We start from the raw sequence: 13,246 nt of genomic DNA, 5'->3' as shown, positions 1-13,246 counted from the left end.
ATATAAATGTAGATCTGGATTCAAGCCATTATATATACAAGAGAAATATAAACAATGAATAAATGTGAAAGATAAGTGTTTTCCTAATCCACAAGTAGTTCATCTCTTGGAAGTGCAGTCGTAACGTTATGCTTTTCTTCCCCTCCCATTCTTCAGAGGTGAAAACAGCGCTTGGGGAGATTAAACCTCGAAGTCTTCCGCGGAGTATATTCAGGAAAAAAGAATGTTTAATATTCCCTCATTTTGACAGAGCTAAATTACTGGTTTGTAATAGACTGTGTTTCTTTTCTGGGCGGCTTATTAATGTCAGGCGAATGACTGCAGAGTCATTTCCTGAATTGTTTTAAAACAGCCTGTTGCTAAAACCAGCCAATAATTCACAGGAGATAATTTACTTGACAAATTTTGGCTGTTCCGTCGCTGGCAGGGAGGCCACAGAAAATCACAATTTTGTCCTCTCAAGTTTATCCATTTTTTATCTAACCCAATTTATCTCCTTGTCTTCGGTGGGATTTCAGTATTCACAGTTGCGATGCCCCCAAATGAAGCTGTTTGTTGACCGTTTTTTGATTAGCTGCAAAGGTCGTAGCGCTTGGAAGAATTTCTTTTCGCCTTCCTGCATTCTCATTGGCTAACTGTATTCCCCGGCCGAGTGTCTGAACGAGCCATTGGTGGCCTTGCCAGGTCCGGATAGCATTTATTGATGTAACAGGATGTTCCCAAGGTTTGAATGAATCAATCGCAATGGGCCCACTTCCTCAGTCCTCATAGGAGATACTTATCATGAACTAGAAGCGTGTTTGTATTCTGTTGCCATGCACATATAGTTGCCAGCTCTGGATTGGGAAATGCCCAGAGAACTGGGGATGCAGCTTGGACTCTGTAGAATTATGGGGGTGCTGTCCCCCCACAATGGTTTGTATTGCATTCTACACCTGTTATATTTGTCCTTGTTCAGAATCCACCATTGACAGACTAATGGTTTTGCTCAGCAGAAGGCAACTTCTGATGTAAACTTACAGATGTTACCATGTTTCCCCGAATATAAAGAAGTGTCTTATATTAATTTTTGCTCCCAAAGATGGGCTACATCTTATTTTCAGGGGATGTCTTATTTTTCTGTGTTCTGTTCGTCGGGCATGCTTCCAAACAAAAACTTTGCTATGTCTTACTTTCGGGGGATGCCTTATATTTCACACTTCAGCAAAACCTCTACTATGTCTTATTTTTAGGGGATGTCTTATATTCAGGGAAACAGGATATATCATTCCAAATTCCTCCTCTATGGAATGCCCTCGGGCACTGGCGTAATGCCCATTGGGCAAGGTGGGCAGCTGCCCAGGGCATCACCTTGTGGGGGGCATCAAAATGCTGGGTTCGTTTTTGGGTATTTTAGTGGTTTTCCATTTTAGGCCTGCAGGGGGCGCAGTTTTTAGGCTAGCGGCACCAAAATCTCAGCGTATCATCAGGAGACTGTCCTTATGATACCCCCCAGGTTTGGTGCAGTTTGGTTCAGGGAGTCCAAAGTTATGGACTCCCAAAGGGGGTGCCCCCATCCTTCATTGTTTCCAATGGGAGCTAATAGGAGATGGGGGCTACACCTTTGAGGGTCCATAACTTTGGCCCCCCTGAACCAAACTGCACCAAACTTGGGGGGTAGCATAAGGACAGTCTCCTGATGATATGCTGACATTTTGGTGCTGATATGTCTAAAAATGCACCCCCTGCAGGCACCAATGTCCTGGTGCAAAAAAAAATTGGTTGTGGTGGAGTGGCCGCCCATGGTGGGGGGGGGGCATCCAACTCAGGTTTTGCCCAGGGCTACAGTTTGCCCAGGGCTGCCTCGTTACGCCCCTGCCCTCGGGAATACAACATGTCATCCTGAGCGGTCATGGAATTGTTTGTGTGAGAGGTATATGTATGTATAAAGGAATGTGGCATGGTTAATCCAATCTCATCAAGCTAGGCAAAGTCGGTGCGTGGAAGGAAGGACATCACAGAAGACAACCGTAATGGCAAGCCAACTCTGCTTTCACTTGCCTTGAAAGCCATTTTCAGGGGTCACCATGCTGGCCGTGATTTGACAGGACTACACAAATATGCTACATATATTCCATTGGCCTTTTTCTTTTGGTGTTTTGCGTGTGTAGATTTGAGGATACCAATTAGAAGCACTTTGGGATACACCCAGTGGTGGGATTCAGCCAGTTCGCACCACTTCACAGAACCGGTTGTTAAAATGGTGCTTGTGAACAACCAGTTATTAAATTATTTGAATCCCACCACCGGAACTGGTTGTTAAATTATTTGAATCCCACCACTGGGTACTCAGTATTGTTACACAAGGACAGACTGCAACACTCGTTGAATTTATAGAAAACACCCACAAAACACATGTCCAAATATGCACTGTGTGATGGTGGAAAGTACGATGAAGTCACTGCTTAGCTTCTGCGCTCTGCTGAGATTGGGCTAGCCTGAACAATCGATATGCATCCCCACAGATTAAATTCACAGAAATGAAAAATGGAATATTATGAGGACAAGTAATTGCTCACTAGATATAGCAACACTATGGAATGCGTATGGCATGAATGATTTTTGTCTGACCTGTATTTTTTGGCAGATGTTTTAGGTTGTATTCCTGCCTTTTTTTAAAAAAACCTTGGTGATCCATGAAGCTCTAATTTCTGACTCTATGTTTATTTATGTACCCCCCCCCCCCCCCCAAATAAAAACTGCAATGCACATGCTACTGGGGTTTGATGAGCACCCATTGGCTTGTTCAACTTTGTCCTTGCCAATATTGCTCTTAGCCAGTTGTTTAAGTGTTTGCTGTGATTACACCCCATAAAGTTAAATGCTGACATTGGTTTTTATGAGTCCATTGGAGCTGCAGCTGCAATCTAATAGCTTTGCTTCAAATATGAAGACGTAAAAAAAATTATCACTACAGGCGGAATTTTTCCCCCATAATGAAAGTCCTTGAAAGTATTTCTCCTCCAGTGATTGAAGCTTAACTGGATGCGCCATTGTAAACTACACGAGTTCAAGTAGAAAGCAACTCATGTTTGGTCCATGGCTTATAGTTATTACTAGTTTCCTCTGCATTTTTTTCCAAAATGGTAGCAACAACTCGAGAATGAAGGTCAGAAGAAAGGTTATGATGAAAAACCCAAATGTGGTTATGGTCAGGAGCGAGTATCCCCCTTCCCCTGAAATCTATTGAACAGTCAATAGAGAAGCCCTTGTAAGCTGAGTTCAGCCAAAACTGGCATAAGGTGATTGTTCTTAAGGATATCATGAAGCTGCCCTAAACACTTTGGATCATTGGTTCAGATTGACCAGTGATTTTTGCTTTGACCGGCAGCCGATCTGTAGGATCTCTCCTGCTATTTGATTCTTTAATTGAAGATATCAGGGTTAGTACTCAGGACCTTCTTATATCTATACTTCTCCATCATCCTGTGACCTGGTCCTCCGTTGTCGCAAGGCAAATAGTTATCTGCAATTGGGTCAGCATGAGGACAGGCTGCTCCTGACCATTTCCAACAAGTACTTTTGGATAGTTTTTTTTCTCTCTGCCTCAAGCTATGACTACTGCCAACCACTGATTCCTGGGAAGCTCAAGACCAGAAAGTATAGCTGGACCTTGTTTTACAGTAGCTGGTAGAAATCATGATGGGGTGTCTGTGTTCTTTTTTTGTTTGTTTGTTTAATTCTGAAAACTTTTATCACCTGCATTCCCTCTTGGATCAACGGAACTGATGATAGTAGATCAGACATTCCCAGCTAAAACCAAAGATGAAATAGCAAGTCCCAAACCCCTCTCTCTCTCCACCCCAAAATGCCCCATCAAAAGCCCTTGAAAAAAGGCAGGAATAAATGAGATCTCCTCTCATTTATTCAGGGGGCCCATTCCACATTCCACAGTGCCAAGCCATGATTGAAAAGGCCCTGGCTCTGGTTGATGTCAGATGGGCCACCCTAAGCAGGAGAATAGCCAACAGGTAGCAGGCTGATGAGCACAGTTGGCTCACAGGGATATATAGAAGGGAGATAGTCCTTCAAGTCTATGGGCCCCAGTCTGTGAATGGTTCTTGCATTGCACATGTTCATTGGAAGGGATGTGTGGAGGAAAACATCTCAATAAGTTGGTTCCAGAATTCACAAGGAGCTTTTATTTGTTTGTTTGTTTATGTGTTCGATTCTTAAACCGCCCTCCCCTGGAGGGCTCAGCGCTGTGTACAACATTAAAACTATTTAAAACCACAACAGGAATTACTAGGAAACTTCAGCTGTAAAAGATGGTGATAAAACCCCTCCCCCCATGGGTCCCTAGTAGTCCAATGTGACCTTGAACGTTGACTTGTAGCAGCAGTGGCATAGGAGGTTAAGAGCTTGTGTATCTAATCTGGAGGAACTGGGTTTGATTCCCAGCTCTGCCACCTGAGCTGTGGAGGCTTATCTGGGGAATTCAGATTAGCCTGTACACTCCCACACACGCCAGCTGGGTGACCTTGGGCTAGTCACAGCTTCTCGGAGCTCTCCCAGCCCCACCCACCTCACAGGGTGTTTGTTGTGAGGGGGAAGGGCAAGGAAATTGTCAGCCCCTTTGAGTCTCCTGCAGGAGAGAAAGGTGGGATATAAATCCAAACTCTTCTTCTTCTTGTAAGTCATCCCAGGTATGCAGTGATGAAGAGCAGACAGGGGGAAGGGGACAGTCACAACCAACTGTTTGTGAGGTCAGTGTGGGAGCGAGAAACAGTCAGGTGAATTTGGCCTGGGTCATCTCGCTTTAGAGAAGAAGCAGACACGAAGCATTTACTTGAATCTTCTGAGCTGCCTCGTTAGCAATGTGATTCCGATCCGTTTTCCATCCCTCTGGTCAATAGCGCTTAGGTTTCACTGAACGTAATGCTGCGAGTCTGTGGGTTTTTTTTTTTTAATCATCTGAAATTAATTCAGTGATATCCACCGAGAGGGTAATTTGAGCTTTCCCCCAGAAAGAAATTGAGTGTTCAATAAAGCCAGCAAACTTGAACCATCTATCCTTGCTAACTAAATTATTACATATTAACTAGCCCGGTTGTTAAACTACAGGTGAATTTTAAATGCACAAGGAGAATTCACCAACATTGAGGCAAATTAAGCTTTTTTTTTTTTTAAAGAACTTCTTCAGCTAAGTATCTATTGTTCATATCTTCTCCATGAGGGAGAGACGTTCTTTTATGATGAAGAAATTCTAATAACAATTCAGCACTCCTTGGGGGGATCCACCAGGGATCTCTGTGACTTTCATATAGGGTTTTTAAGAGAAATCTTCTTAATTCCACCTTATCTAAATTCCTTCCTGGAATCCAGTACTGCTTTTCATTTTCTTTTCTCTTTTTTTTTTGGAATTTAGATTCAGATGCCAATCAATTTTTCTTTGATCAAAAGAGAAATTTGACGGCAAGAGGGATAGGGAGGGAGCTTCTGTAGAATGTCCCTTTGTAGATGCTCAGAGGCAAGCAGTATCTTCCCCAACCTCCTCCTACGAGATGACTTTCTCATGGTGTGCAACATAAAACTAGGGCCACAGCTGAAGTTACAAAAGAATGCACTGACTTCTGTTCAAAGAGAAATGAAAGAGAACCCCATCTTTTAAAGATAAAAAAGGGACTGAGAGGAATCATTGTCTATATCAAGGGTCGGGAACCCGCGGCTCGCGAGCCGCAAACAGCTCTTTCCCGCTTGTGGTGCAGCTCCTGGCATGGCCCCTTCCTCCCCTCTCTGGGGCTTTTCCACAGCAATTTCCTTCTCTCTCGTCTCTCTCTCTCTCTCTCTCCTAGTCACCTCCGCTCTCCTTTCCACCCTCCACTTTCCCCAGCTTCTTCCTTCTCCTCGGAGTCTCGTTCGGCCGCCCCACCCCGCCTTAAATCCTGCCCCAGTGCCTTCTGGGGCGTTTCTCCCCTTGTCCAGCCTCCACCCACGCTCCCGCATGAACGGGGAGCGTGCAGCTAGCATCCCGGCCTGAGCCGGGCACTCCTTTTTTCTCAGGATTCTACCCTGAGGGGAGGGGAGAAAAAAGCAGCGCCCGGCTCAGGCCGGGATGCTAGCTGCACGCTCCCTGTTCATGCGGGAGCGTGGGTGGAGGCTCCTCCCCAGACTTGACGGGGCGGGCCTCGGTCTGGCCACGCAGTGCCGAGCCCCAGCGGCGGCGGCAAGGTGCCCAGCCCCGGCCTGAGGGACAACGGGCCGAGCGCTGCAGGGGCAGGCCGCCGAGCGAGTCACGGCGGCAACACCTCTTTCCGGCTGGCCTCGTTGCAGGACCAGTGGAGAAACGCCCCAGAGAGAGAGAGACGAGAGAGAGAGGGATAGATCTGTGGAAAAGCCCCAAAGAGGGGAGGAACAGCAGGGAAGGGGGTTGAATGTAGTAGAGAAGCGGGGGGGGGGGGGGGGCTGAAAAGATAACTGAAAGCTGGGTAGAAATATTAGAGACAGAACAAGGGGGAAAGGAGGAAACAGAATGGGAAAAGGTCACAATCAGAGGGTTTGAAGCGGACCCTGACGAGAAGGGAGAAGTTGAGGAAAGAGGAGAGTTGCCCTTTATACAAAGCGTGCGTAAAGGTGAAAAACCAAAATACTCAGTGTTTTCTTCATTTTAAATGCCAAAAAGCATTTGCGGCTCCATGAGTTTTCTTTTCCGTGGAAAATGGGTCCAAATGGCTCTTTGAGTGTTAAAGGTTCCCTACCCCTGGTCTATATCTAAAAGAGCGAATTTCAGGAAAAGAAATTTGCCATTTCATACCAAGACTACTTCCATGTCTGTTGTATGTACTCGATATATGATCAAAAGACCAGTTCATTGTACGCATTATTACGTAAATGAAGCCCCAACCTTTAATGCTGTTTAAATTGTTGGTAAGATTATGTTGTAACCTTCCTTTAACCAAATTCAGAAAGGTATATGTTTTAAAGGCGAAAAGAATTAAATAAGTGAATTCACAAGAACCTTCTTTTGCTAGTTAATCTTCTCTGGGAAAGGAAAGTGGAAATGGTGTCGTCCAACCTTGTCAGATCTCAGAAACTAAACAGGGTTGGTAGTTGCATGGGAGACCACCAAGGAAGGCTCTGCAGAAGAAGACCATGGAAAATTACCTCTTGCTTGCCCTGGAAGCCCCTTGCTGGGATCTCCGTAACCCATGTCCTAATTGACAGCACTGTATGTGTGTACTCTATATGCAATTGTGTAGAAGGATGATTACTGTCCTCAAGATATGATGACCAGTTTATGAAAACTGTGGACATAAAATCTGGGATTTGACAGACGATGTCCACAGTTGAGCGGACAGGCAAAGAACAGGTCTCCAGACCTTTTTCCTTACAAAGAAAAGTATACTGAGCAAGAAGTAATTCTAGGGCAGGACATGACAGGTTACATGTTGATAAATCTCACAATCTCCTAGTTAGTGAAACTCGACATCAAATTTGATTTGAGTAATAGCCCGGCAATACTAACAAACACATGTTTTCATCTGCTTTATCTGATTCCATATGAAAAGTCAATTTGCCCAGAAGGGAAACAAACAAATTATTTAAAAACCAACAGCAGTAACTGTCTAGCAAGCCAAGTAGCAAGTGCTGCTTAAATAGCATCTCTTTGGAGTTCAGTGGCACATGCATAGGCCTTGGCTCAGTTAACAGAGGAAACACAGTCTCCCCTCTTGACGTGATTCACATGCTAACGAAAGTTGAGCTGTGGCTCAGTGATAGGACATTGGCTTCTCAGGCAGAGGGTTCCGAGTTCAATCCCCAGCGTCTCCAGTTAAAAGGGCCAGGTAGAGAGCGATGTGAAAGATCTCAACCTGAGACCCTGAGGAGCTGCTGCCGGCAGAGGCATATTGACCAAAAACTGTGCGTAAAGTGCCACTGCCATCAAGTTGCACCTGACTTAAGGCATAGACAGAGGTGGTTTGCCATTGCCTTCCTCGGTGTAACAACTTTGGTACACCTTGCTGGTATTCCTTGCTGACCCTGCTTACCTTCTGAGATCTGACAAGATCAGACTAGCCTGGACACAGAGGCGTATCTAGGAAAAACGGAGCCTGTGGCAAAATCTGTGTTTCCCGCATACACAACCCCCGGGCTCCATTTTACCTAGATACGGGGGGAGGGGGAGAGAGAATGCCATCTGCCAATCTCACAGAGGAGTGCCAGGTTGGCGACAGCACCCAGGTCTACAGCCTGAAGCCAACAAGGCACCCAGGTCTACCGCCAGTGACAGCACCCAGGTTTACTACCAAAAGTCAGCAAGCACCTGAGGCCTAGAGCCCCGCCCCCATGATTAGATGGCATGCACCCGAGGACATGTGACATCACACGTCCCTGCCTGGACCATCCATGTCAGGGCAAAGATATTGATATAGATATGCAGATAGAAGTATGATATGGATACAGAGGATATGGATATGTGTGAATTTATGTGTATATAAAGCACTTCCTTACAAAGTATATAACCACAAATTTTTGCCCATCACTTTAGGTCTGTAAGAACTCCTGACATTTGAAGCTGGTCTACCAAGTTGCCACAGCGACAAGCAAAGGTTCTACATCCCACTCCAAAAAAAAAAAAATCACCTTTTACACTTTCGACTCCTCACTTCTAAGCTTCAGTTGCTCCAGTTTGGAAGCGCCGTCAACCACAACGCATCTGCCCCCAACTGCACGACTGTCTCTGATGAACCTTTGACCTGACTCAGGCTTACCGACGGGTTCCTCCTTCGCGACGGACAGCCGACGCAATCGGTGGCCACCCATTTCAAAGATCGCAACGTCGAGACTGGATCTTTCGGGCGCAGAGTTGCAGAATGACTCAATTCCTCCCCCCCCCTTTCTCTGTTGACTTGTTGCTATTCAAATGTTTTAAAAAAAATTGTCTGTGGGTTAGTATTTGTATATGTATGAGTGTACGTATATGTATATATATTTATAGAGAGAGAAGAGATATACAATAGGGTTAGCTTTTGTATGGCATTAGGTTTGTGGTCAAGGAAAGGGGCAAAGTCGCAGAGGCAGGGGACAAACACCCACTGACAGCTAAACCCATTGTATAGGCTGCGTATACAACGGTGTAACCAAAAGAAGAGAGCGGGCCAGGATAGTACCACGAGAAAAAGCCACCTTTGTGGCATCCATTTTTCTCGGGAAAATTTTTTAACCCTTGGTCTAATTGGTCATCAGGTTTTTTTTCCAGCCCTCCCTTTCCTGTTTAAGCATTGTTGGGTCCTTTCAGAGGCCTGCGGATGGTGAGCAAAAGCAATACTTGCCGAGTCGTGGGGGGGGGGGAAGAAATTGAAAATTAAGTTCCTGCTGATTCTGAATTCGGTTAGCTAGTTCTGATCTATTTTAAATGTGGTCTTCATAATCAATGTTTGGTCTTACCATGAAGAACAGAACAGATGGGACAGTTTGGGTCGGTCACTTCCCGGAGATTAGGGGGTGGAGCTCTGGGGAGATGGGGCTTGGGCAGGGGACCGGGCTCAGAAGGGCATAACGCCGCAGAGTCCACCCTACAAGGCAGCCATTTTTCTTAGGGGAGCCAATCCCTGTTGTCTGGAGATCTGTTCCTGGGGGATCTCCAGACCTCACCTGGAGGATGGCAATCATAAAAGATAGGAACTTCGAAAAGGGTTCTGCGTTCCTCCCTCTTTGAACTCATTCTTATGAAAACTGCCAGCCTGCATCTTGAAGAAATCTAATTTACCCCTTGAACTACTAATGACTGAAGGTGGTGGTGGGTGGATCAGATGACTCTATGAATTCTCCGTACAAACAAAATCCCTGAACATAGAACACCAGAGGTTAAGGGAGGAATGCTTTCTTGGCGTGCTAGTTTTCTATGAGAAGGGAAGGCTGGGTTTATACCGAAGATCAATCGTGTATGTACCATGGTTTACTTGTGATGTAAACTGGTACAACCCAGACACAGGTTTACCTGACTAAGTGAGAACTAGATCTCCTTGGGTCCATAGCAAAAATGAGCATTGAAGATGCATTGTTTTGAATGTTTGCCTCAGACGCAAGAATGTCTAACAGCAGTGATGTAAAGGAACCAAGCTATTCTCCCAGCTGATCATAAATTATGGTAGAAATGACTAGAAATTCAGTATTCCCAGATCTGGGAACTAGTGGCGGTGGGAATGTTGATGTCATTCAGGCCTATGAAAGCAGTAAGACTCTAGCTTATTTTGTCTTTCAGGAACCTATGGTTTTTACTTTTTTAATTTTTTCCAAATCCCTTAACTACTAATTCTCAGTTGTCACTCAGCGCCTGTGAAGCTAGCTCTCTTGAGCAAACCTGGGGGGGAAATTATATAAATATATACATATATATAATTTGTTTTGAACATAGTATATACATACATACACAGAGAGGTACACACAGAGTTTTAAAACGACAACTAACGAGATATCTTTTTTATTTTTTTCCCCTTTCTTTTTTTTTTTGGCGTGTGCAAAATAATCGCACTTGTTTGCAAATGATAGAAACAAAGGGTCTTCATGATGTACGAATACAAATCCTTAGAAAGACATCCGGTGAGCATGTAAGAAATCTGACTGTTTCGTCAAGACGATCATCTTGTGAATAAACTGTAAATGAATCATGAAGCTCAAACCAATTCTTTTTTATAACAAAAGGAAAATCAGCAAAACAAGTATATTAGTGACAGACAGTGGCTTTTAATAGAACTTGACAGTAACTAGGGTAAGGTAAGTGTCTTAGACTCTTTTAATAAAGTTGCTTATTTAAAGTTTAAATTGCAGAGCTTTCTTATGCAATAGAATGTCGCGGCTGTATAGTTTGGGTTGGGTTTTGAACAGGAATTTACACATCATGCTGTTTGTGATGAAAGCGTTTTCCTTCTATGTCATACCTCTGTTCTGATAATAGCTTTTTATTTTCAAATCATTAAAGAAATCCAACCACATGTTTAGTTTTATCATGCTGTTGCACCAAATAGCAAATGCATACTGTTGGGGGGAGGGGGGGAATGGTGCCTGCTGATCGCTTTCCTGCCTCTTTATTTCATCAAACATGACCGTTGTTTTAAATTTACTCAGCAGGACTTGGGATTGTGCTGTGGATGTTGGTGTGGAAATTAACTGGCAAAAACGTCTTGCAATTTAGGCATTACATTGTGGTTGATTCAGGTCTGCTAATTCATCCCTTGGCATGTACCTATAGGGTCAGGGGTCAAGTGAATCAGCTGTGATCCAGGAGGTCCCAAGTTCAAATATTTTTCCCTGCCAAAAACTTACTAGTTGGCTCTGGGCAAGTCATTCAGCCCAAACTCTGCAATGTGGGAATAGTAATGACTGTAGCAGCAGTGGTGTAGGAGGTTAAGAGGTCGTGTATCTAATCTGGAGGAACCGGGTTTGATTCCCAGCTCTGCCGCCTGAGCTGTGGAGGCTTATCTGGAGAATTCAGATTAGCCTGGGCACTCCCGCACACGCCAGCTGGGTGACCTTGGGCTAGGCACAGCTCTTCTGAGCTCTCTCAGCCCCACCCACCTCACAGGGTGTTTGTTGTGAGGGGGGAAGGGCAAGGAGATTGTCAGCCCCTTTGAGTCTCCTGCAGGAGAGAAAGGGGGGATATAAATCCAAACTCTTCTTCTTCTTCTTCTTCTTCTTCTTCTTCTTCTTCTTCTTCTTCTTCTTCTTCTTCTTCTTCTTCTTCTTCTTCTTCTTCTTCTTCTTCTTCTAATGCTGACCTGCCTGCTATAATAATAATTGTGTGACGTGCTTTGGACATGGCAAGTGATATATAAATGCAAAGAACTGTTATTCATTTGCTAGGCTGGGTAAGTTGGAACCTGTGAATCTGTTTCATGAGCAGAGGTCCCTTTCTCTGGTGCAAGAGAGTGTTTAAGAGAGGCAGTGTGGTATAGTGGTTAAGAGTATGAGACTAGTATCTGATGACCCAGGTTTGAATCCCCCACTTGTGCCATGGAAACTTTCTAGTTGACCTTAGACCAGTTATACTCTTTTAGCCTACCCCCGTGGCGGCGAACCTTTGGCACTCCAGATGTTATGGACTACAATTCCCATCAGCCCCTGCCAGCATGGCCAATTGTAGGGGCTGATGGGAATTGTAATCCATAACATCTGGAGTGCCAAAGGTTCGCCACCACTGGCCTACCCTAAGCCACAGGGTTGTTGTGACGATAAAATGGAGGAAAAGAGAGTGATATAAGTCTCCACACTTGGGAGATAGGTGGGGTATAAATGAATTCAATCAATCAATCAATTAAGCATTTCCAGTAGCAGAATAGATCCACAGCATCAATAGTCCCTCTAACTTTGGTAGGGAACTGTGCGGAAGTTCCCTACTGCTACGCGGAACTGAGCCACCTGCAAGAGCGCCCCCTGTCAGACAACCGCCTGCTCTGCCCACCGATGTGATGTTTGTGCAGCCGCGCAATTTACATAGAACTCCAACCTTATAACTTTCGAGGCTTCAAGAAATAACGAAAAAAACTAAAAATGGTTTGTTCGCAACGCAGTTTTAATCTCATCTAACGTGGAAGTTATTTTGTCACGGCATGAAAAAAAAACCCCACATTAAAAACAAAATCCCGTCTTCCTTACTTTGGATCAAGTGCAACATTTGTTAAGCATTAAGGTGCATCATGCTGGTTTCATAGCCCAGAGTTGTTATTTTTTTCTCCCATCGCTTAACGATTTGAGTTGTTCGAATATTTCATCCCCTGAAGAGATATACTAAGTTTTCTACATTTAGAGGCAAATTCGGAAAATCTAATCAATTCTGCTTTTTAAGCCCACGCTACAAACAGCTTCGGTATTAAATCATTTCATTCCTTAAAACAGTATTTTCTGCTCAAAACGCAAGTTGGATATAACAGTCATTAAGTTAATCAAAGAATGATGCTGATTAGCAGGGGGAAATGTGTCATTTTTCCATAGTATTCGTAATTGGAGAAATAGTCAACAAGTCTGTTTGCATTCGGGTTGTGCACATACATTAATGCCTGGTCTCTCTGGGTAGCTGCAGAGCTGAAAGATCAAAGCCATTGGAACTTCCCAGGGTTTGTCAAATGAGATTTTTACATTATATTATATTATGTTGGCTTGAGATACCTGCTCAGCCAGAATCCCTCTTAACTTTCGTGTTAATCAAGAGTTATTTAAATGAACACAAATGTATTCTTGATTCGAGGGGATGTTGAGTGGAGAAAATTAC

The 13,246-nt window shown here is 44.3% G+C and overlaps 1 protein-coding gene across 1 annotated transcript in view; it reads left to right on the top strand.

Annotated features, from left to right (window-relative positions):
- The window catches only part of CDH13 (cadherin 13), a 714,654-nt gene extending 703,681 nt beyond the window's left edge, over positions 1-10,973 (top strand). Inside the window, exon 14 of the mRNA XM_048515605.1 lies at positions 8,528-10,973. Coding sequence (XP_048371562.1) covers positions 8,528-8,535 — 8 coding nt within the window. The 3' untranslated portion in view covers positions 8,536-10,973. The remainder of the gene's footprint in view (positions 1-8,527) is intronic.
- Positions 10,974-13,246: the final 2,273 nt, after the last annotated feature.

Source organism: Sphaerodactylus townsendi, linkage group LG14 (assembly GCF_021028975.2).
Source record: "Sphaerodactylus townsendi isolate TG3544 linkage group LG14, MPM_Stown_v2.3, whole genome shotgun sequence".
Classification (NCBI taxonomy): Eukaryota; Metazoa; Chordata; class Lepidosauria; order Squamata; family Sphaerodactylidae; genus Sphaerodactylus; species Sphaerodactylus townsendi.
Note: the sequence above shows the minus strand (reverse complement) of the source record. Positions and strands in the feature narration are given on the sequence as shown.